The 23,989-nt window shown below is 48.4% G+C and overlaps 2 protein-coding genes across 2 annotated transcripts; one reads left to right on the top strand and one right to left on the bottom strand.

Annotated features, from left to right (window-relative positions):
* Positions 1-1,382: 1,382 nt before the first annotated feature.
* Positions 1,383-16,458, bottom strand: vps16 (VPS16 core subunit of CORVET and HOPS complexes). The gene is made up of 24 exons (XM_083991506.1): positions 16,230-16,458; positions 15,487-15,575; positions 15,309-15,400; positions 14,871-14,999; positions 13,268-13,412; positions 13,081-13,196; positions 12,612-12,734; positions 12,442-12,497; positions 11,790-11,879; positions 11,321-11,492; positions 10,378-10,509; positions 10,120-10,247; positions 9,995-10,030; positions 9,795-9,903; positions 9,463-9,597; positions 8,496-8,604; positions 7,365-7,462; positions 7,095-7,199; positions 5,849-5,926; positions 5,648-5,734; positions 3,090-3,172; positions 1,986-2,082; positions 1,780-1,883; positions 1,383-1,692 (listed from the first exon to the last, which is right to left on the bottom strand). The coding sequence occupies exons 1-24, from the start codon at positions 16,277-16,279 to the stop codon at positions 1,551-1,553; spliced, it is 2,505 nt and encodes an 834-aa protein (XP_083847632.1). The 5' UTR covers positions 16,280-16,458; the 3' UTR covers positions 1,383-1,550.
* A 628-nt stretch (positions 16,459-17,086) lies between these two features.
* Positions 17,087-23,389, top strand: cavin2b (caveolae associated protein 2b). The gene is made up of 6 exons (XM_083991673.1): positions 17,087-17,698; positions 18,090-18,230; positions 18,334-18,435; positions 20,331-20,600; positions 20,707-20,859; positions 21,832-23,389. Exons 1-6 carry the CDS (start codon positions 17,441-17,443, stop codon positions 22,195-22,197), a joined length of 1,290 nt encoding a protein of 429 aa, XP_083847799.1. The 5' UTR covers positions 17,087-17,440; the 3' UTR covers positions 22,198-23,389.
* Positions 23,390-23,989: the final 600 nt, after the last annotated feature.

The raw sequence follows: 23,989 nt of genomic DNA on the forward strand, positions 1-23,989 counted from the left end.
GGGTCCGTGCAGCAGTATTTGTCCATATAATGGTTGTGAATGGATACCAACTTTCTTCGTCCAAAAAGACACACCAAAAAACATCCAAATACCTCCATAGTGCTCATCTGTAATGTCCCTCTGGTATTGAAGCCCCCGACATGAGAAATTGTTCCGCCGGACACAGGAAGAGCAGTGAACCGAGACACTGGGAGATTCCGCTACAAACAAGCTTAAAATATAGACTTATATATTTGTTATTTTTTCGGAACAATTGACCTTTCGCAAAACCCCGCCCCCGAACGGTCATTGTCCAATCAGACATCATAGCAACCGTTACTATGTAAACAAGGTCCGTCAAGCTTCGGACCTCCGACAAGCAAAGTGTATTGTCGGACAGTAGTTACCTGAAGAGTTTGGCTGGGGGAGTCGTGTTCTTTCCCTTCCCAAAGCTGAAAACACAACAGGAGAGGTGCCTCCCCCCCCCACACCCCGCAGCCGGACCCTTCTCCCACTCCCAGCTAAATGTCAGGAAAATAAACAAGCATAGGCTACATAGCCTATATCTGCTCCAAGGTAAGCTAGCAGGACTAGGGCTGTATCCGAAATCACTCACTACTACAGTGTTTCCTCTAGGATTTTTTTAGGGGGGGGGGGGCGATCGGACCTTACAACTTTCACTTTCACCAACCACTGCTGCAGCATGCGCGCTTCTCTCTCTCTCGCTCTGTGTGTGTAAATGTCAATAACAAACAGCGCTATGAGGAGATGAATGAACGGAAGACATGCAGCGGTGTATTTGCGACAATTTAAAAAAAATAGAAGGAGCTGTACGTATGAGGAAACACTGTAGCCTACTATAGTGTACTTCCACAGATTGAATCCTCTCGGTGGGGAGAAAAAAGAAAAGAAGAAGCTCTGGTCTCGGTCCGCGACACAAACACCATGTCCTGTTACCCGTATTCTCTTGCAGATGCGCCACATGATGCAATTATGAATCGATAAAAGCCGTATTTTGATCATCATTATGTTTACATTGTGACCACGCAATTTTGTAGTGGTGTCAGAATGTTTAGTGATTATTAATATTCATAAATATAGCGCTCATATGCCTCTGAGCAAGACGCTCAATATAAAAACACTGTTGACACTCGGGCAGCATCGAGAAGCTTGTCGGGCTAGCAACGGTAACTAAGGGGGGCGGAGCTTTTGCGAAAGGTCAATTTCTCATGTCGGAGCTTCAACACAAGAGGGACATTACAGACGAGCAGTATGGAGGTATTTGGATGTTTTTTGGTGTGTCTTTTTGGACGAAGAAAGTTGGTATCCATTGACAACCATTATATGGACAAATACTGCTGCGCGGACCCCCCCGTAACTCAGAGAAGGGACGGAGGAAATTCTCACAGCTCTTAGTCCACATGAGGGGGAGGAGATAATGAGTGAAATCAGAATTTTGAGTGAACTATCCCTTTAAGAGGTCAGGGGGCGGAGTCTGAGCGTGAAGCAGTGCAGCTCAAATAGAACCACCGAAGAAGAAGCCGGTGCAGTTTTTGGCGGCGGCCCTGGTCTCACTTCTTGGCGGCGGCGGCTCTGGCGCGGTTCAGCTTGTCCAGCAGCGGCCGGTCGGAGGCGGAGCAGCGGGACAAAACCGCCGCCATCTCCGACTCGTTACGGCGCTCGATGGCGGCGTCGGCGGCACCCTCCAGGTCGCTGGAGAGGAGGAGGAGAAGAAGAGGAGGGGGAGGAGTCAGCTGAGTGATGATGTCACTGTGATGATGTCACGGCGCCGCCTCTTACCTGACGGCCAGGTGAGCTTTGACCTTCTGCTCAGGCGTCACCTTGGAAACGTACTTCTTGGCTTCGTACTTGTTGTTGCTCTTCATACAAACTTCAACAAACGGCTGAAGAAGAGACGGAGCAAAGGCTCATGGGAAATGTTGTTCACCTTCATTTGAACGCATTAAACCTTTATTGACAACGGCCACGTGAACAATGTGTCTTACCAAGTAGCCAATGGGAGACTTCTTACTCTTAGAGAACTTCTCTAGCTCCTCCCACTCCTCCTTCTCCGCCAGAGACTTCAGCTTCAGCCACCAATACCTGGACAGGTGAGACAGAGAGACAGGTAGAGACAGACAGGTGAGACAGAGAGACAGACAGGTGAGACAGACAGACAGGTGAGACAGACAGGTAGAGAGACAGACAGACAGGTAGAGACAGACAGGTAGAGACAGACAGGTAGAGACAGACGGGTAGAGAGACAGACAGGTAGAGAGACAGACAGGTAGACAGACAGGTAGAGACAGACAGGTAGAGAGACAGACAGGTAGAGAGACAGACAGACAGGTAGAGACAGACAGGTAGAGACAGACAGGTAGAGAGACAGACAGGTAGAGAGACAGACAGACAGGTAGAGACAGACAGGTAGAGACAGACAGGTAGAGAGACAGACAGGTAGACAGACAGGTAGAGACAGACAGGTAGAGAGACAGACAGGTAGAGAGACAGACAGACAGGTAGAGACAGACAGGTAGAGACAGACAGACAGGTAGAGAGACAGACAGGTAGACAGACAGGTAGAGACAGACAGGTAGAGAGACAGACAGGTAGAGAGACAGACAGACAGGTAGAGACAGACAGGTAGACAGACAGGTAGACAGACAGGTAGAGAGACAGACAGGTAGAGAGACAGACAGACAGGTAGACAGACAGGTAGAGACAGACAGGTAGAGAGACAGACAGGTAGACAGACAGACAGGTAGACAGACAGACAGACAGACAGGTAGACAGACAGACAGACAGGTAGAGAGACAGACAGGTAGAGAGACAGACAGGTAGAGACAGACAGGTAGAGAGACAGACAGGTAGAGAGACAGACGGGTAGAGAGACAGACAGGTAGAGAGACAGACAGGTAGAGAGACAGACAGACAGGTAGAGAGACAGACAGGTAGAGAGACAGACAGGTAGAGACAGACAGGTAGAGAGACAGACAGGTAGAGAGACAGACGGGTAGAGAGACAGACAGGTAGAGAGACAGACAGGTAGAGAGACAGACAGGTAGAGAGACAGACAGGTGAGACAGACAGACAGGTGTCTGTGACTTCACCTCTTGTCGGGGACTCTGAAGTCTCGGTACAGCTGCTCCGTCTGCTTGTGGAGTCCCAACGCCAGCAGAGCCTCCATGGTTGCCTGGAGACACCACGCATCACAGGTGACATCACAACACAGGAAGTGTCTTCATCATCTCCTTGTTTGTAATTGGTCATATTTATTTAAAGCCCCGGTACGGAGCTTTTAACTGGATAGGCTAAAGTCTCTGGTTTCTGCTGATGTGTCTCTGTTTCCTACAACAGCAAATGAGCCCTGTCAGTGCCCGATCCGTACCCGGAACACGATCCGTTCCAGATCCGCTCTGCGCATGCGCATGCGCACGCACATGCACACTTCCCCCCTTCTTTTAGTTTACGGCAGACACCGCGGATATGGACAGAGACGTTCTATGAGGAAAAACACAAGCACGTCGCAACGAATTCCCCTCTGTTCTATTTCTGATTAAATTTAATGTAATGTAGATCGATCAGTTAATTGTAAAACATTTATTTATTGATGTAAATGTGGTGATTTCTGCACATACAGACAGCAGCAAGTCAGCACTGCTCCTCTGACCAGCACACACCTGAAGCTTCACTTTTCATTTACACAAACTAATCAATGAGACCATAAATTAATCTGCTCCTTTCTCCACCGGCGTGACGACGTCTGGGTGACCGATCGATCACCTCAGCCGGCCGGCTGCTGCCTCTGAGATGAGCCGAGCAGCGAGCTAACGTTAGCTCCCGGTGGCTACTCCCAGCTCTGCTCCCAGCTAGCTCTGCACTTCTCCCAAAACCTCGGAGCAAACTTCCAAACATACGTCGGTTGGATAAACTGACCACAGATTAGGACCCTAAACTGTGACTTTCTCGCATGAAAAAATATTTAAAATTAATAAAGTGACGTTTTAACAACGCTACGGCGGACTTTTAGCTGCTCTACTGCTAGGCTATCAGTTAGCATAGCTTTGAAGCTAATGCCGTAAAACGGCGCATGCGCAGAAGTCTGGAACGGATCGTGTTCCGGGTACGGATCGGGCACTGACAAGCCCATCAGAGTGTCGTCTAATTCTGACCAAACCATACCAATAGATACATTACGCTGCTAAAACAAGAAAAAAAGGAAGTCCAGTCTTCTTTCCGACGTTTCCAAAACAAATCTACACGCGCCGGCCAGACAAACGGGGAAATCAACACTACATGAAAAGTCTGTACAGGGGCTTTAAAGGGGACCTATTATGCTTTTCCAGCTTTTCAGACTTTTGTATATGTTTAAAATGTTGGATAATGGTTCTAGAGGCCGTGGAAGTGTCATATCATGAGGTTAATGCATTTGGAGGTAAACCCTGCTAGATGATTGGGATTTCTCTGCACACCTGTTACACTCAGTTGCACTGACTTTTTTTGACATGAGGCACGCCATGACATCATGGCGTGCCGGACTCCCCTACATGGTCATGCCGAGGTCTCTGCTCCAGCCGGCCCCGCCTCCTCCCATGTTGCTCTGTTGTGGCTGGGGTCACAGCGGAGAGTGGAGCGGACTACTTCCTACTTCTTCCCTGCATGTTTTAGCGCTGTAGCGTCACTTTACTGAGTTTTATTTAGAAGTTTACGCCGACGTTTCATGTAAGTGAAGCTGTACCTGTGTGAGCAGCGACGTACCGCCGGGGCGACGTTGTTCGTCGGACCGACGTAACGCTGGACCGCCGGAGCACCGGAGCTCCGGAGCTGCAGCGGCTCCTCACACAGGCAGAGCCCGTCTGCAGGCCTCCTTGGCCGGGCGGGCGTCCGTGCTCATCGCGGTAGTGAAAACCATCGCTAATAAACATACCCGCAGGTTTTTTAGACGTTTACCACCGTGTGGTTAGTCTTTTTAGGAGATAAATGTTGGTCTCATTGATGAAATCTTACAATTGTGGCTGTTGAATTAGTTTGAATGAAAAGTGAAGCTGTGAGAAGGAGGAGGAGAGGAGGTGCAGTGCTGCGGAGCTCTGTAGTCTATGTGCACAAATCACCACATTTACATCAATAAATAACTGTTTTACAATGAACTGACCAGTCTGCATATATTTTAATTTATTTTTGCATTTTTATATTACATGTTACATGGTTACAGTAGCCTACATGGCAAAGACTACTCTATACCATCTTTGGTTAGGGTAAGACTAGGTCATGGGCACATTTCATTACACAATGTAGACTGGTCAGATGCAGACTGGAGATCTGGCAATTTGCCTACTGCAGATTTAGCTTTTGTTTGCATACTACATTTTGGCCAAATCAGTATAGGTACTAGTAGTAGACATCGTCATGGTAACGCAATGCTGAGGGAGTGGTTCATTTGCATTTAAAGGGAGGGGCCACTGAAACAGACCGTTTTGCACAGCCCTGTTTTTGAGAGGATGAACAGAGCTGTGATGTTTTGACCGAAGCACGTCACAGACATGTCTGTAAGACACCCAGGAACTATTTTAGTTTGTGCAAAAAGGAGCATAATAGGTCCCCTTTAAAGAAACAACATCAATTGCGCTCCGTTAGCTCCGCCCCCTGTAGCCCCGCCCCCTCCGTGTACCTGTAGGGACATTCCCAGTAGCCCCGCCCCCTTCTCGTCGTCCAGTTTGCGTTGAAAACGAAGGAGACGCATCTCGTCCTCTGTTGCCTGGAGACAAAATGTGACACATGTCACCTTAGCAACAACCTTAACAACCCATCTATATATGGACAGAACAGTCGACTGACAGATGTAGCCAATCATATACAGACGACTTTGCACCTTTGCAGCGAACTCGTTCTTGGCCTTGTTGTACTCGTCCACGGCGCTTTGAAGGAGAGAGAGACGACCTTCTAACCTCTAGAGGAGGAGACAGAGACAGAGACATGAGACACCACCTTCTAACCTCTAGAGGAGTTGGTCTCTAGACATGTTTTAAGTGGTAGTTAACCTGTAGTTAGAGGTAGTTAACCTGTAGTTAGTGGTAGTTAACCTGTAGTTAACAGTAGTTAACCTGTAGTTAGAGGTAGTTAGCCTGTAGTTAGTTGTAGTTAGCCTGTAGTTAACCTGTAGTTGGAGGTAGTTAACCTGTAGTCAGCGGTAGTTAACCTGTAGTTAGAGGTAGTTAACCTGTAGTTGGAGGTAGTTAACCTGTAGTCAGCTGTGGTTAACCTGTAGTTAGAGGTAGTTAACCTGTAGTTAACCTGTAGTTAGTGGTAGTTAACCTGTAGTTAACAGTAGTTAACCTGTAGTTAGAGGTAGTTAGCCTGTAGTTAGTTGTAGTTAGCCTGTAGTTAACCTGTAGTTGGAGGTAGTTAACCTGTAGTCAGCGGTAGTTAACCTGTAGTTAGTGGTAGTTAACCCGTAGTTAGTGGTAGTTAACCTGTAGTTAGCTGTAGTTAACCTGTAGTTAGAGGTAGTTAACCTGTAGTTAGCGGTAGTTAACCTGTAGTTAGTGGTAGTTAACCCGTAGTTAGTGGTAGTTAACCTGTAGTTAGCTGTAGTTAACCTGTAGTTAGAGGTAGTTAACCTGTAGTTAGCAAGAGTTAACCTGTAGTTAGAGGTAGTTCACCTGTAGTTAGCTGTAGTTAACATGTAGTTAGCGGTAGTTAACCTGTAGTTAGTGGTAGTTAACCTGTAGTTAGCAAGAGTTAACCTGTAGTTAGAGGTAGTTCACCTGTAGTTAGCTGTGGTTAACCTGTAGTTAACCTGTAGTTAGAGGTAGTTAACCTGTAGTTAGCGGTAGTTAACCTGTAGTTAGAAGTAGTTAACCTGTAGTTAGCAGTAGTTAACCTGTAGTTAGAGGTAGTTAACCTGTAGTTAGCAGTAGTTAACCTGTAGTTAGTTGTAGTTAACCTGTAGTTAGAGGTAGTTAACCTGTAGATAGTTGTAGTTAGCCTGTAGTTAGCGGTAGTTAACCTGTCCTTACCTTCTCCTTGTAGCTGACGGAGATGTAGTAGTTAACCTGTAGTTAGTTGTAGTTAGCCTGTAGTTAGCCTGTAGTTAGCGGTAGTTAACCTGTCCTTACCTTCTCCTTGTAGCTGACGGAGACGTAGTAGTTGCCGAGCTCCTGGTGGTCGTCGTCCTGGTTGTAAAGATCCTTCAGAGTCTCCTGCTCCTGCAGTTTACAGAACTGAAGCAGAAACCAATCAGTCAATCTATCCATCAATGATGGGATGGTGATGAAGATGAAGGTGAAGATGAAGATGAAGATGAAGATGAAGGTGAAGGTGAAGGTGGAGATGGAGATGGAGATGGAGATGGAGATGGAGATGGAGATGAAGGTGAAGGTGGTTACCTGTCTATAGAGACTCAGAGCGACCGGCTGGTTCCTCAGAGTCATGAAGAAATCTCCTCTGTTCATCTCGTTCTTCAGGTAACTGACGACCGTGTACACTGACCACAAGACAGGGACACGCCATCAGTGACATCATCACACAGAGACAAGGACACGCCGTCAGTGACATCATCACACAGAGACAAGGACACGCCATCAGTGACATCATCACACAGAGACAAGGACACGCCGTCAGTGACATCATCACACAGAGACAAGGGCTGTGTTCGAAATCACCCCCTATCACGGATGTAGTGCACTATATAGTGTGTTCGCCATTTTGTAGTGTTGTTTGAATTCTCCGCGATTAATTTCATCCACTATGTAGTGGATGACAAAACACCCACAATGCACCACGAAATTGAGTGAACAAGCGATGTACACTACTTTCTACTCCCGTATCCCACAATGCAATGCGGTCGTGTTTTGCCAGAGAAGAAGAGGAAGCTAATTAGCATGTTAGCTACGATTTATTTAGGCAATTTACCAAAAAAACTCCTCAGACGTATTTGCCTTCGCTCCGTTTGCCCGAGCAGCAGGAGTTTGGCAGCAGCATCCCAACATTAACAGGCAGCATTAAATCAATCTAATTAAGAAACTGTAGTAGAATATGTAGTAAACGATTTGACGAGCTAAGCTAATAGCCACAGAGCCGTTAACGGCTCACGGTCGGGACACACAACAGCAGTTTACCAAACCAAACTTCCGATATTTCAACAGTTTATTGTCTGAGAAACACAACCACACAGAATCACATCCTAAAATGTTCCCACAAGTGTCTGGTTTTTATTTTATGTGTCCGGTTTGTTTCATACGTCCATGGTTTGTTTACATGATTCTCGGCGCGTCTGCTTCCGTCACAGCAACACCTGGCGCATCAGCTGACGCAACCACGTCTAGTGTCCGAATTCTCCTCCCGTCGTTCCCTACATCGTGTACATGATGTAGTGCACTATATCATATACATGATGTAGTGGATAGGGAGTGAGTGAGTGGGTGATTTCGAACACAGCCAAGGACACGCCATCAGTGACATCATCGGGACACGCCCATCAGTGACATCATCTGCCTGTCACATGGGGGGGGACTCACCCAGGTCGGTGTCTCCGCTCTCCACAGCTTTGCTCAGCGCCAACTGACTCCTCTTCATCTTCAGCAGCAGAGGAACCTGCTCTCCAGACCGCGCCTCGAAGTCCAGCAGCTGGTCAATACAAGCACCGATCACCGATCAATACAGGCACCGATCACCGATCAATACAAGCACCGATCACCGATCAATACAGGCACCGATCACCGATCAATACAAGCACCGATCACCGATCAATACAGGCACCGATCACCGACCTCATTAATAAACAAACCAACACCTCTGGTGGTAGAGGCTCCCCCCCTCCCCACTAGGGTAGTGGGGTTAGGATTAGGGCTTAGTCTACTGTAGTAGTAGTAGTAGTAGTAGTAGTAGTACTACTACAGTAGTGGGGTTAGGGCGTAGCCTACTGCTGCAGATCCACTACCCTCGCCCCCTCCCTCCATCTGACCTTGGTCGGGAGGGGTGGGGTTAGATGGAGGGTTCCTGGTTCCTGGTTTTACCACTCTGGTAACCCTTCCCCCATGTGGGCAGGGGAGGGGGCATGGCTGTGGATCCACTACCCATCAACCCATTAAACCATCAACCAGTCAATCGTATCAATTGCATCCGGTTTGCCTGTTCACCTGCTGGCTTTAATCAACATCCCTTGCTTTTTCTTTTAGCTTTAGCTTTTTTTTCTTTTTTAGTATGTTTTTATTTGAATTTGTATCATAAGTATTTTACTCTATTTATTGCACCCCGCACTTTCTTTCTCCCTCTTCTCTTGGATTTGTTTGCCTTTGTTCTGTGTATTGTATATTATATATTTTGTATGGATGTTTTACATGTACATGGCAGCTGTCATAACTCCCTTGCCCAAGACAAATTTCCCCTGGTGGGACAAATAAAATTTATTTGATTTGATTTGATTTGATTTGATCAATACGAGCACCGATCACATCAATCACTGATCAATAAGGGATCAATCACCTTGATGGCGAGCTCGGTGCGTCCACACTCGTACGCCTTGGCGGCGATGTCGGAGTACGAGACGCCAGGTGAGTCTCCCACCTTCACGCACACGGCTCGAGCTATGGCCTCGTCTGATAGGTCCTTCTGCTGCACCTGATGATGACATCACAGAGGGGGCGGAGTCAGAGAACAGGTGAGGATGACATCACAGAGGGGGCGGAGTCAGAGGACAGGTGAGGATGACATCACAGAGGGGGCGGAGTCAGAGAACAGGTGAGGATGACATCACAGAGGGGGCGGAGTCAGAGGACAGGTGAGGATGACATCACAGGGGGCGGGGCCAGACTGACCTTGCAGGACGCCCAGTGTTTGAGAACTCGACTGACGCCCTGATAATCAGGAATCTTCAGGTAGCGACAGATCTCGATCGCCAACGGGTAAAACTGTCGATACACCAACCTGAGAGACAGACAGGTAGAGAGAGACAGGTGAGAGACAGACAGGTAGAGACAGAGAGACAGACAGGTAGAGAGAGAGACAGGTAACTCACCTGTCTATCAACACCTGCAGTGTCATCTGTTTAAATCTGAGGTCAAAGGTTAAGGAGTTTGTCAGTGTGCCATGATAACAGAGCGATGTCAGCGTTCATCTCCCATGATGCACCTGTGAGGATACTGTGTGTGCGTGAGCGGCAGCCCCACGCCGTTGTCCCTGACGGCGTTCAGCACGCGCAGCTCCCGGCACGTCGTCACAAACGAGTCGGAGCTGAAGTCGGTCAGGAAGCACTTCCCGAAGGATGCCGCCTGGGGACGGAGACATGGTGACATCACTGTGACATCACTGTGACATCACTGTGACATCACTGTGACATCGCTGTGACATCGCTGTGACATCGCTGTGACATCACTGTGACATCACTGTGACCTGTCTCACCCTCAGCAGAGACTTCTGGGTGTTGGTGTCGTACTCGTGGCCGGCTGCCTCCACACACTGTCTCACTGCTTCTCCCAGCATGCTTTGCTCCTTGATCTCCCTCAGGTACTCGTCAGCCTTCTGGCTCGACTTCTACACGCACAGAGAACAAAATATTAATCAGGGAGAGAAGCTGAGGTGTAGAGACAGACAGGTAGACACAGACAGACAGGTAGACACAGACAGACAGGTAGACAGGTAGAGACAGACAGGTAGAGACAGAGAGACAGGTAAAGGCAGACAGGTAGAGAGAGACAGACAGGTAGACAGACAGACGGGTAGAGAGACAGACAGGTAAAGAGACAGACAGACAGGTAGAGAGAGAGACAGGTGGAGAGAGACAGACAGGTAGAGAGAGAGACAGGTGGAGAGAGACAGACAGGTAGAGAGACAGACAGGTAGAGAGACAGACAGGTAAAGAGACAGACAGACAGGTAGAGAGACAGACAGACAGGTAGAGAGAGACAGACAGACAGGTAGAGAGACAGACGGGTAGAGAGACAGACAGGTAGAGAGACAGACAGGTAAAGAGACAGACAGACAGGTAGAGAGACAGACAGACAGGTAGAGAGACAGACAGGTAGAGAGAGACAGACAGACAGGTAGAGAGACAGACAGGTAGAGAGACAGACAGGTAAAGAGACAGACAGACAGGTAGAGAGACAGACAGGTAGAGAGACAGACAGGTAAAGAGACAGACAGACAGGTAGAGAGACAGACAGGTAAAGAGAAAGACAGACAGGTAGAGAGACAGACAGACAGGTAGAGAGACAGACAGGTAGAGAGACAGACAGGTAGAGAGAGACAGACAGACAGGTAGAGAGACAGACGGGTAGAGAGACAGACAGGTAGAGAGACAGACAGGTAAAGAGACAGACAGACAGGTAGAGAGACAGACAGGTACCTCGTACTCGCGGTGTGCCTCCAGCAGCAACGCTCCCGGCGCCATGGAGGCGATCTTGAAGATTTCCTGACAGACCAGAGGAACTTCCTGCAGCAGCTCCTGATTGGTCGACGACACGATACGAACGCCGTCCAGTTCTCCAACCAGGACGCACGAGTCCTCGAGGGGGAACCTGGGTCAGAGTTAGGGTCAAACTGGGCCAGACTGGGTCAAACTGGGCCAAACTGGGCCAAACTGGGTCAGGGTTAGGATCAAACTGGGTCAAACTGGGTCAGGGTTAGGGTCAAACTGGGCCAAACTGGGTCAAGCTGGGCCAAACTGGGTCAAACTGGGCCAAACTGAACCAGTCTGAACAAGTCCTGGTTTGAACCGGTCCTGGTCTGAACCTGTCTGAACCGGTCCTGGTCTGAACCGGTCTGAACCGGTCCTGGTCTAAACCGGTCTGAACTGGTCCTGGTCTGAAGGATACTGGACCGTGTCTCCACAGACTCCGGCCACCATCAGGACTCGGTCCCACATCAGAACCACAGACGGCTGCTGGCTCTTCGGCCGGCGACACCTGAGACAGGAGGTGAGACAGGTCAACAGGGAGTGAGACAGGAGGTGAGGCAGGTACAGAGGAGGTGAGACAGGGGGTGAGACAGGTCCTTTTTACCTGTCTCACCTCCTGTCTCACCCCCTGTGAGACAGGTCAAGAGGAGGTGAGACAGGTACAGAGAAGGTGAGACGGGTACAGAGGAGGTGAGACAGGGGGTGAGACAGGTCCTTTTTACCTGTCTCACCTCCTGTCTCACCCCCCTGTGAGACAGGTCAAGAGGAGGGTGAGACAGGTACAGAGAAGGTGAGACAGGAGGTGAGACAGGTCCTTTTTACCTGTCTCACCCCCTGTGAGACAGGTCAAGAGGAGGTGAGACAGGTACAGAGAAGGTGAGACGGGTACAGAGGAGGAGAGACAGGAGGTGAGACAGGTCAACGGGAGGTGAGACAGGTACAAAGGAGGTGAGACAGGAGGTGAGACATGTCAACAGGAGGTGAGACAGGTCAACAGGAGGTGAGACAGCAGGTGAGACAGGTGAGACAGGTCAACAGGAGGTGAGACAGCAGGTGAGACAGGTCCGTACCAGACCATCTGTCGGGGCGGCGTCGTCCTCTTGGTGTCCACCTGAGTCAGTTTGTCCTGCAGACAGAGAGACAGACAGAGAGACAGACAGAGACAACGGCCTGTCAGTCAAACAGGACCCCGCCCCTCAGGAGGAACTCTGACAGCTGATTGGACGGTGCAGCAGCTCACCTGCAGGTGGGACAGACCCGTCCACAGGTGTCCAGTGTCAGTGAAGAGAGACAGGTACTTGTAGCTGAAGGACACAGACATGTGGACAATGCTGCCGTCCTGAGGACCGAGACCTGGGGGGAACTGAGACAGACAGACAGACAGGTGAGAGACAGGCAGGCAGGTGAGACAGACAGACAGGTGAGAGAGAGACAGGTGAGGCTACAGGACACCTGTCTGTCACTCTCTCACCTGTCTGTCTGTCTCTCTATGTGCCTGTCTGTCTCTATATGCCTGTCTGTCTCTCTATGTGCCTGTCTGTCTCCCTCTCTGTCTTTCTGCCTGTCTCACCACTGCGGTGCAGGACGTGTTGTCCAGGACGAAGAGTTCCGGTCAGTTGGACAGGAGGACTTTGGTCTGTCTGTCTCTCTGTCTGTCTCTCTATGTGCCTGTCTGTCTGCCTGCCTGTCTGTCTCTCTGCCTGTCTCACCACTGCGGTGCAGGACGTGTTGTCCAAGATGAAGAGCTCCGGTCCGTTGGACAAGAGGACTTTGGTCTGTCTGTCCTGAGTGAGGATGAGCCATGACGACGGTTGCCCCTGGAGACCTGAGGACAGACAGACGGGTCAGAGAGAAAGACAGGTCTGACATTTAGACGGGGGGATTGACAGGTGTTACCTGGAACTTCAGGTAACCGGCGCAGCTTCAAGTCGTCAATGTTGGTTGCCAAGGTGAAGCGGGAGGATCCTGTTACTATGGCAACACCAGTCCCATAAGGAGAGTGGAAAACTTTGGCCTCCAACACCTGAGACTGGACCACTTCCTGTTGGACACGAGACACAGCTGGTTAGGAGACTAGTTAGTGGACTAGTGAGTAGACTAGTTAGTGGGCTAGTGAGTGAAATAGTTAGTAGACTGGTTAGTAGACTAGTGAGTAGACTAGTTAGTAGACTGGTTAGTAGACTAGTTAGGAGACTAGTCAGTAGACTAGTTAGTAGACTATTGAGTAGACTAGTGAGTGGGCTAGTCAGACTATTGAGTAGACTTGTGAGTAGACTAGTTAGTAGACTAGTGAGTGGACTAGTGAGTAGACTAGTTAGTAGACTAGTGAGTGGACTAATAGACTAGTTAGTAGACTAGTGAGTAGACTAGTTAGTAGACTAGTGAGTGGACTAATAGACTAGTGAGTAGACTAGTTAGTAGACTAGTGAGTAGACTAGTTAGTACACTAGTGAGTGGACCAATAGACTAGTTAGTAGACTAGTGAGTAGACTAGTTAGTAGACTAGTGAGTGGACTAATAGACTAGTTAGTAGACTAGTGAGTAGACTAGTGAGTGGACTAATAGACTAGTGAGTAGACTAGTGAGTAGACTAGTTAGTAGACTAGTGAGTAGACTAGTGAGTAGACTAGTTAGTAGACTAGTGAGTAGACTAGTTAGTACACTAGTGAGTGGACTAATATACTAGTTAGTAGACTAGTGAGTAGACTAGTGAGTAGACTAGTTAGTAGACTAGTGAGTAGACTAGTTAGTACACTAGTGAGTGGACTAATATACTAGTGAGTAGACTAGTTGGTAGACTGGTTAGTAGACTAGTTAGGAGACTAGTCAGTAGACTAGTTAGTAGACTATTGAGTAGACTAGTTAGTACACTAGTGAGTGGGCTAGTCAGTAGACTATTGAGTAGACTTGTTAGTGGGCTAGTGAGTGGTCTAGTTAATAGACTAGTTAGGAGACTAGTTAGTGGACTAATAGACTAGTTAGTAGACTAGTGAGTAGAGTAGTTAGTAGACTGGTGAGTAGACTAGTTTGTAGACTAGTTAGTGGACTAGTTAGTAGACTAGTGAGTAGACTAGTTTGTAGACTAGTTAGTGGACTAGTTAGTAGACTAGTGAGTAGACTAGTTAGTAGACTGGTTAGTAGACTAGTGAGTGGACTAGTTGGTAGACTAGTTAGCAGACTGGTTAGTAGACTAGTGAATAGACTAGTTAGTAGACTGATTAGTAGACTAGTTAGTAGACTAGTGAGTGGACTAGTTGGTAGACTAGTTAGTGGACTAGTTGGGTAAAGGTAAAGGTACTTTATTTGTCACATATACAGCTAGTACAGTGAAATTCTTTCTCTGCATTTAACCCATCCCTGAGGAGCAGTGGGCAGCCGCAGTGCAGCGCCCGGGGACCAACTCCAGATTATGAGCCAGTGCCTTTGGTCAAGGGCACTGACTGGAGGATCAGGCTAGCTGGCATGTTTTTAGTGTTTTTAGTTAGTAGTGAACTCCGACCTGTCCCATACTGAAGTGTCTCTTGAAGGATCCAAACAGGTCGTAGATCAGAACCGATCCGTCCTCCTGGATACACAACAGCTCATCACTGACCGTCCAACCCAGCTGGACCACAGGACCGCTCTTCCACTGAGAGACAGACAGGTAGGAGAGACAGACAGGTCAGAGACAGAAAGGTCAGAGACAGACAGGTAGGAGAGACAGACAGGTCAGAGACAGAAAGGTCAGAGACAGACAGGTCAGAGACAGACAGGTAGGAGAGACAGACAGGTCAGAGACAGACAGGTTGGAGAGACAGACGGGTCAGAGAGACAGACAGATGAGAGAGAGAGACAGACAGGTAGGAGAGACAGACAGGTGAGAGACAGACAGGTAGGAGAGACAGACAGGTCAGAGAGACAGACAGGTGAGAGAGAGAGACAGACAGGTGAGACTCACGGGGAAGCTGGCGATAGAAACTCCAGACGCTGAGTAAATCTCTAACTGAGGACGAGAACTGGGAGAACGTCTGAGAGGTTCTCTGAGGAGAGCTGAGAGAGAAATACAGAGATGTATATGTGTATATTTATATTCATGTATATATATATATATATATATATATATGTGAGGTGTGTACCTATGGGTCCTCCGTAAGGAGCTGCAGCCACCAGACTGTCTCTCAGTCCGTCTCTCAGGCTCCAGCTCATCTCATACAGCTCCGTCTTCCTGCACACACACACACACACACACACACGCACACACACACACACACACACACACACACACACACACACACACACACACAGGAAAACATAAACAAATGTTTTATTTATTTAATGCTGTGGCAAGGCAAGGCAATTTTATTTGTATAGTCCGTTTCTACCACCAGTTTGTCTCAAAGGGCTTTACATCCCATAATAACAACATCCTCTGTCCTTAGACCCTCTCATCCACTGAGGAAAAAGTCCATGGAAAACCCTTTTAACAGGGAAAACCAGGAGAAAGCTCAGGGTGAGCAACAGAGGAGGGATCCCTCATGCTGTTACAGACAAGAAAACAACAATTTATAGTTTATGACACAGAGTGTTTGTTTCTCTGTCACGTGACCCGCTGCTCATCTGACGTCACTCCATCATGTGACGATCCTGTCCTGCTAACAGGCTAACAGCTAAGCATAGACATACAGCTAACAGGCTAACAGCTAACAGCTAAGCATAGACATACAGCTAACAGGCTAACAGCTAAGCATAGATACAGCTAACAGGCTAACAGCTAACAGGTTGTGGTAGCAGAGCGACATGGTTCAGTAGCACTAGTAGAACCTCTATCAGGGCTGTTACTGAGCAGCAGCAGCGGACTCGAACCGGGACCAGGACTGACCGGTAGAAGGCGTCTCCCAGCGGGTTCCAGTTGGCCGTGATGAACGCCATGTCTCCGGGAGAGGAGGCAGGTTACCGGGGCAACGGGAGCGGTTGTATAGATGTGTCTATATGTTATATATAGTGTTATATAGATGTATGTGTAGAGGATCTGCTGCTCCGGCTCTGCTCCAGTCAGCTGACCACACAAACACCGTCTTCTTCTACGGCCCAATCAGCGGCACCACTTCCGGTGTGTCGCCCCCTGCCGGCCGACACGCGCCACGCAGGGTTAGGGTCATGACGTCACGAGATCGATATAAAGAGGGAAACTGATCAGTGATCGATCAATGAGCTGATTGATTAGTGTCTGATCGGTGTGTGTGTGTGTGTGTGTGTGTGTGTGTGTGTGTGTGTGTGTGTGTGTGTGTGTTACTTTAGTCATATGAACACACACACACACACACACACAGACACACACACACACACACACACACACACACACACACACACACACACACACACACATTTTAAACATTTTACCAAAATAAAAGCCTGAACTGTTTCAAACAAGCTGAACTTCAGAATAAAGTGTTGTTGTTGTTTTCACAGTGACAGGGAATTCCTGACGTTCCCAGAAAATCCAGTTAGACCACGACCCCGAGGCGCACACACGCACGCGCACACACACACACGCACACACACACACACACACACAGAGAAAGAGAGAGAGAGAGAGAGAGGAAGAGAGAGAGAGGTTTCCTTCCAGATGACTTCACCTCCCAAACACGAGAGAACACAAACAGCCTTTCAGCCCGTCGTCATGGTAACACACCCCTCCTCCTGGGTGTGGTCGAGCGACACAGAGAACTGAGAGAGAGAGAGAGAGAGAGAGAGAGTTAACCCTTGAGCTCCCAGCAGAGAGAAGCAGGGATCAATAATGTATGGATATATAACCTATAGATACATCTGATCAATAACTCCACTGGTCCATGTTTCAGTTCTGTCGTCAACAACTCGTCTCCTTCAGGCTTTTATTCTGAAAAGCAGCAGCAGAGAGCGGAGGTGAAGGGGTTAAAGGTGTGGACGTTTCCACAGGAAAGTTTTCCCTGCAGCCGACCAATCAGAGCGCAGCACTCGGAGAGAGAGAGAGGGCGGGCGAGGTAGAGTCACAGAGCAGGAAAACTCTTTCACGGTTTTGGTTTTTGGAGTTTTTCTCTGGACAGAATCGTCATGGTGACCACGGAGACCCACCAGAGCCAGGACCTGCTGGTCCCGACCCAGAACCAGAACCAGAACGTGGACCTGGACCAGGACCAGAACCAGAACCAGAACCTGGACCAGGACCAGCTGGAGGACGGCCCTCCCTCCCCGTCCTCGCTGGCGGCGGCTCTGGGCTCGGGGCCGGTCAACGCCATCACCGTCCTCACACTGCTGGACAAGCTGGTCAACATGCTGGACGCCGTCCAGGAGAACCAGCACAAGATGGAGGTGAGAGGGGGCGGGGCCAAACATCTGGACACCACTGACATGTTGACCTCGTGTCTCAGAACATCTGGACCAGAACAACTGGACCAGAACGTCGGGACCAGAACATCTGGACCAGAACATCTGGACCAGAACATCTGGACCAGAAGGACGGCTGCTGGTCCTCAGACCTGGGGAGGGGCAGGACAGATGTTTGACAGAAGCGATGAAGCTTCAAAGTCTCAATGATCAATCATCTATGTGTAAATTGTGTCTGACTGAGCAGAGAGAGTTTGATCTGTGGATGTTGATTGGTTGCTGGTTATTGACTGTCGGGTGATTGGCTGCTGGTTATTGACTGTGTGCTGATTGGCTGCTGGTTGTTGACTGTCTGCTGATTGGCCGTCGTCTCCAGGTGCACCAGGTGGAGATGGAGGGTGTGGTCAGAGGGATCCAGGCCGACATGACCAAGCTGTCCAAGAGCCACAGCCACACGTCCAACACCGTCAGCAAACTGCTGGACAAGAGCCGCAAGCTGTCGGTCACCATGAAGGAGGTCAGAGGTCACGCTGTCAGTCTGTCTTCACCTGTCTCACCTGTCTCTACCTGTCTCTACCTGTCTCACCTGTCTCTACCTGTCTCACCTGTCGTCTCTCCAGGTGCGTGATAAGATGGAGCGCCAGGGCGTCCAGGTGAGGAAGCTGGAGGCGAACCACGCCCACCTGATCAGCAGGAACAACTTCAGAGTCCTCATCTTCCAGGTATGACGTCATCGATAGACCCAATCTCCTTTTCTACTTCCGGGTAGAAAACCAGCACGTAATTTGAATGAGATCAATAGTAACGAACGAGAGTTTAGCTATATATCATATTTTTCACGTTCTATCACCGTTTAGACAAATCTAAAATGATTGAAGAAACATTACTATTTCTGTGTGTGTTTTGTGTTGCTATGTGTTGTATTTATTCAGTTTGGGGGAATCACAGTGTCTAGAAAGCATCAGTGGCTCAGCTGACAGGGACAGCTGACGGTAGCTAAGCTAACAGCCGTAGCTAAGCTAACAAGCTAACAGCAGCTAAGCTAACGGCGGTAGCTAAGCTAACGGCAGTTGCTAAGCTAACGGTAGGTAAGCTATCGGCAGTTGCTAAGCTAACGGTAGTTAAGCTAACAGCAGTAGCTAAGCTAACATCAGGGCGTCAGCTGTTAAAACCCTCCCGTTGTCGGACATGACATGTGGCTCAGGTGGTAGATCAGAGGGTTGGCGGTTCAAATCCCGCTCTGTCCCGGTTGCTGCCTTAGTGTCCTTGGGCAAGACACCTTACCCAGCTTGCTCCTGATGGGTCGTGGTTCGCTCCTTGCATGGCAGCTTCCGCCATCAGTGTGTGAATGTGTGTGTGAATGGGTGAATGTGATGTACTGTAAAGCGCTTTGGGTATTGTTCAGGTATAGTAAAAGCGCTATAAACACAGACCATTTACCATGAAACTACTCCAGTTAGGAGAAAATATTTTTTCATGGACCGTTTATTGAGTCACTGAGATTAAAGTTAAACAGGTAGCTAACGGTTAGCCATGCTAATCTCTGATAACCATGACTAATTACAAAAACGTGCACACATAAATAGTAATGTTTGTCCAATCATTGGTTTTATAAACTTTACAAACATCAGATTAGTCTAAACGGCGATATAGTGACATGAAAAATGAGATATATGTGAAACATGCTGGTTTTCTACCAGGAAGTAGTTGTAAACAACAAGGAGATTCGTTCTATACTCTCTCATCTGATTGGATCTGTTCTGTTATGACATCATCTGCATCAACTCTCTCTCTCTCTCTCTCTTTGACCGTATTTGGTCCTTGGATCTTTGAGGAAGTGAAGTGGAAAAACTTTTGTGGAAAACCTGAGATCGGAGAGAGAGAGAGTGATCATGTGGTCCGGTTGTCGTGGTAACAGGCAGGGGAGTAGGACAACAGAGGGTTGTGTTGTCATGGGAACCGTTTGTTTTGTTGCTTCTGATGCTGAGGCCGCTGTAACGAAAGGTCAAAGGTCACAGGAGGTTAAAGTTAATGGAGTCTATCTCTGCAGTACCAGAGTGTGTGTGTGTGTGTGTGTGTGTGTGTGTGTGATATCTGCTGCCTGTATTTCTGTCTCCTCTCACCGACACTAAACATTCCCCCTCCCAGCATTCCCCAGCATTCCTCAGCGCTGAGTGTCCCAGTGCATTGTGGGTGAGTGGGCGTGGCCGTGGTTTAACCCCTTCAGCTCCGTTCTCACTGAGGCTGCAACTTCCTCCGTCTTCCATCCCATAGTTTCCTCATGTTCACATTCCTCCGTTCCACTGACGCCACTTTTCCACAACACAGTTAGAGCTTCCCTTCCATCCCAGCTGAGGACTTCCTCAATGTGGGCGGTGTCGCCATGGCTACGGCTGCTACAGACCACGGTTTGGTTTTCCACACAGAAGTCGTTTAACAGTTTAACAGGGATCAGAAACAAAGTCGAGTCGAGCTGAGCTGCACTAGTAGAAAAGGTCCATATGGTTGATGAAGGGTTTTCCTACCGTTCCTAACTCTAACCCTAACGTTCCCGTCAACGTTCCCTCTAAGAATCCACCACAAACACGTTTCACTGAACTGACGTTTTTCTCCTCAGGAGGAGAACGAGATTCCCTCCACCGTCTTCGTGAAGGATCCTCCTCCGTTCCCTCGGGATGAGATCATGGAAGAAGCCGAGGAGACGGCGCCGGGCGAGGGAGACGGCGTGCGGCCCCAGGAGGGCGGCGGCCTCCACACCATCGACCTGTCCTCCGACGAGGACGTGGGTCTGGAGGCGGAGCCGGAGGACGAGGAGCCGTGGCCACAAGACCTGGAGAACATGGAGAAGTCCAGAGCGGAGAAACTGAAGCGGTCGAGTCTGAAGAAGGTGAGGAAGCAGGAAGAATCCAACGGATGGTTGAGTCGGAGGAAGCAGAGTTAACGGTAACCGGTAACGGTAACTACGGTAACGGTAACCGTCTGGTTCTCCGCAGGTGGACAGCATCAAGAAGGCGTTCTCCAGGCAGAACATCGAGAAGAAGATGAACAAGATCGGAACAAAGATCGTTTCTGTGGAGCAACGAGAGAAGATCAAACAGAAAACCTCCAGCCTGAAGGTTTCACCTCTGACCTTCAGCATCCGCAAGGTATTGGGATCGATTGATTGATTGATTGTCTTGGGGTCTGTGTGTTAAAGGACAATTCCGGACAAATTCAACTCGGGGCTGTATCTTCCTAACATTTTAGGTCTAAAAGAAGGAATCTGAAGATTTCCAGTTTGATGTCTCCTGTTTAGCGGTAGTTGTGTCTGTCCCCGCGTCGCCACGGCAGCGATGAATGGGAGCAGATTGAAGTTCTGCTGCTGAGGCTGTTTCCATCCCTCAAAGCCACAGACAGCGTCAGGTGGCTACTCAAACATGCAGCCAGAAGTTTATTTACTTCAAGCAAGTCAAGAGTTGATATTCCTGTGTTTATGACACAAACGGGAGCTTCCCACTGCACCTGAACACACCGAACGTCAACTTGGGTCTCGACTCCGCCAGACTTTGAATTAGATCTAGTTTTACAAACATGTCGGCTTGTTGAAGTAAATAAACTTCTGGCTGCATGTTTGAGTCGCCATCTGACGCTGTCTGTGGCTGTGAGGGATGGAAACAACCTAAGCAGCGGAACTTCAATCCGCTCCCATTCATCGCTGCCGTGGCGACGCGGGGACAGACACAACTACCGCAAAACAGGAGACATTAAACTGAACATCTTCAGATTCCTAATGTTAGGAAGATACAGCCTGAGTTGAATTTGCCCGGAATTGTCCTTTAAGTTCTCCTCTGGGTTCGTTCTGGTTCATCTGAGTCTGTTCTGAGGTTCTCCAGATGTTTTCTACAGCAGAAGTTCCCAACCACCAACATTTCATTCAGCACCTTCAGGTTCCTCTGTTCCCCACGTTTCCCCAACACGTTCTAAGTCTATGATCTAACCCACTGACATATATAGTATATATGTCAGTGGGTTAGAGATCCTGTACGTGCAGTATATATTATAAACTTTACGTCTATAATCTAACCCTATAGACATATATACTATACATCTATAATCTAACCGACCCTCTGTGCCTTCAGCCTCGCAGCAGCTCCGACTCGCAGCCCGTGGAGGTTTCTCCTCAGACCGGCGAGTCGCTCATCACCGAGGCTGAAATCCAGGTTTCTCCGCTGGGCGACGCCGACCTGGAGGTTCCCTTCAACGAGGTCCACGCCCAGCTGGCGCCGGCCGAGCAGGAGGAGGTGGAGGAGGAGAAGCAGGAGGAGGAGAAGGAGGAGGAGGTGAAGAAGGAGGAGAAGGAGGCGTCGGTGGTGGTGGAGGCAGATCTGTCCGTGGTGTCGGAGGGAGTGAGTCAGGAATACGCTCTGTCGTCCACTCTGCCTCAGGAGGAGAAGGAGGAGGAGCAGGGAGGCGCAGAGGAGGAGAAGCAGGAGAAGGAGGAGTAAACACTCGTCAATATTCAGTTGAACCTATTGATGAATCACCGACCAATCAGAGTTAAGATCAAGTCCATATTCTGCTAAATCCTCGTCTTTTATCTGTCCTTGTGTTGTAGCTTAGCTTAGTTTAGCTTAGCTTAGCATCCGGACTGGGAGCAGAGGGTTCATCTGAATGTGGAACTGCTCCTTTAAAGTTAAGATGTGTTTTATTTCTCTTTCCTATCAAAGCTCCAGACTCAGACGTCTGAACAATAACAACTCCATCACTTTACCTTTCCAGGAAGCCATGGAGCAGCTTCCTGCTTCCTGCTTCCTGTTTCCTGTCTCTGTCCCGTGTTGACGTGAAGGTTTTTTATGACGTTGGAGAATTTAAGGATTCAATTCTTCTGCTGATCTGAAAACCAGAGGAGAAACAAACACAGACACGAGGTTTTCACAGGACAGGAAGCGTTCGGCTTTCAGCTTTCAGCTTCCTTCTGTTTCCTCTTCTCTTCTGAAACAGCAGCTGATCTATAACATTAAAGAGGCTGTCGACCAATAAGATTACAGCATCTGTCGACCAATAACATTACAGCATCTGTCGACCGATAAGATTAAAGAGGCCGTCGACCAATAACATTACAGAGGCCGTCGACCAATAACATTACAACATCTGTCGACCAATAAGATTAAAGAGGCCGTCGACCAATAAGATTACAGCATCTGTCGACCAATAACATTAAAGAGGCCGTCGACCAATAAGATTACAGAGGCTGTCGACCAATAAGATTACAGAGGCCGTCGACCGTCCTGATGACGCTGTAGCGAGCTCTGACGGTAACATGACGGTTACCATGGTGATAAACAGGTTCCTCATGGTTCCTCAGTGTTTCCCACAGCGTCTCAGCGTTCCAACTTCCTCCAGAAGGTTCTTAAGGTCTCATGTTCCCATGGCGTTCCCATGGCGTTCCCATGGCGTTCCCATGACGTTCTGCTGAGTCTGATTTGCTGTTTCTTTTATTTCTCTGATGAATGAATGAAAGCAGCAGAAGTTCAGAAGCTGTTTTTATGTCTTTAACCATCTGTTTCTTTAGTTGCTTATTAATAACACTGAAGTATTAATGTTTGTTTTCCTGTATTAAGACTAAAACTAAAACCAGCGCGGTGCCAAAGAGCTTTCACCTGTCCAGGTGTGTGACACTCATGTATCAATAAAAGCAGTTTCACCTGGTTCTGAGGGTCTGACTCATCGTTTCATCTTCGTCTCCGTTGTTGTTCACAACTCATTTAGTTTAGTTTCATTTTCTTTGAGCAGAATTTACTTTAAAGTTTTATATATGATTATTTTTTTTATTTGTTTTGACTTTAAATCTCTGAGCTCGACGGTTCACACGGACGCCATCTTGGCTCAGTCGCTCCGAGAGGGGTCTGGCTGCAGCCCTACTGTCAGGGTGAGGCCACCTGCACTGTGGGGCGGAAGTTGATCCGAAGCTTTTCAAAATAAACGCGAATAAACCGGAAGCATGTATTTGTGAAGTATTTTTTATTATTTAAACATGAAGAATAAGAAAAAGTGGTCAATAATGGCAAGGTTTCCTCTACATGTAATTGATCGTGGTGCACCGCCACGGCAGAATAGTCTGCAGCCTCTTGGTCGCTCCAGCTTCATGTTCTGCTGCTACAACAGGAACTGGATCAGTCTGGTTTGTTGTGAACGACAGAAATAAAAGTTCTGACACTGAAACTTAAAACCACTTCAATCATGTACTTCTCTATTATAGTTACATGTTAAAGTACTATTATAGTTACATTGTAGTAC

Source organism: Trachurus trachurus, assembly GCF_905171665.1.
Source record: "Trachurus trachurus genome assembly, chromosome: 2".
In the NCBI taxonomy this organism is placed as follows: domain Eukaryota; kingdom Metazoa; phylum Chordata; class Actinopteri; order Carangiformes; family Carangidae; genus Trachurus; species Trachurus trachurus.

What these genes read in the sequence shown, in the direction of transcription:
- cavin2b (XM_083991673.1), top strand. Translation starts at nt 17,441, where the DNA reads ATGGTGACCACGGAGACCCACCAGAGCCAGGACCTGCTGGTCCCGACC. An exon ending in AGCGGTCGAGTCTGAAGAAG is followed by an intron (nt 20,601 to 20,706) that starts GTGAGGAAGCAG and finishes GGTTCTCCGCAG; the next exon opens with GTGGACAGCATCAAGAAGGC. An exon ending in TGACCTTCAGCATCCGCAAG is followed by an intron (nt 20,860 to 21,831) that starts GTATTGGGATCG and finishes CTGTGCCTTCAG; the next exon opens with CCTCGCAGCAGCTCCGACTC.
- vps16 (XM_083991506.1), bottom strand. Translation starts at nt 16,279, where the DNA reads ATGGCGTTCATCACGGCCAACTGGAACCCGCTGGGAGACGCCTTCTAC. An exon ending in ACACGTCCTGCACCGCAGTG is followed by an intron (nt 12,735 to 13,080) that starts GTGAGACAGGCA and finishes TGTCTGTCTCAG; the next exon opens with TTCCCCCCAGGTCTCGGTCC. An exon ending in TACTGGGAATGTCCCTACAG is followed by an intron (nt 3,173 to 5,647) that starts GTACACGGAGGG and finishes TGGTGTCTCCAG; the next exon opens with GCAACCATGGAGGCTCTGCT.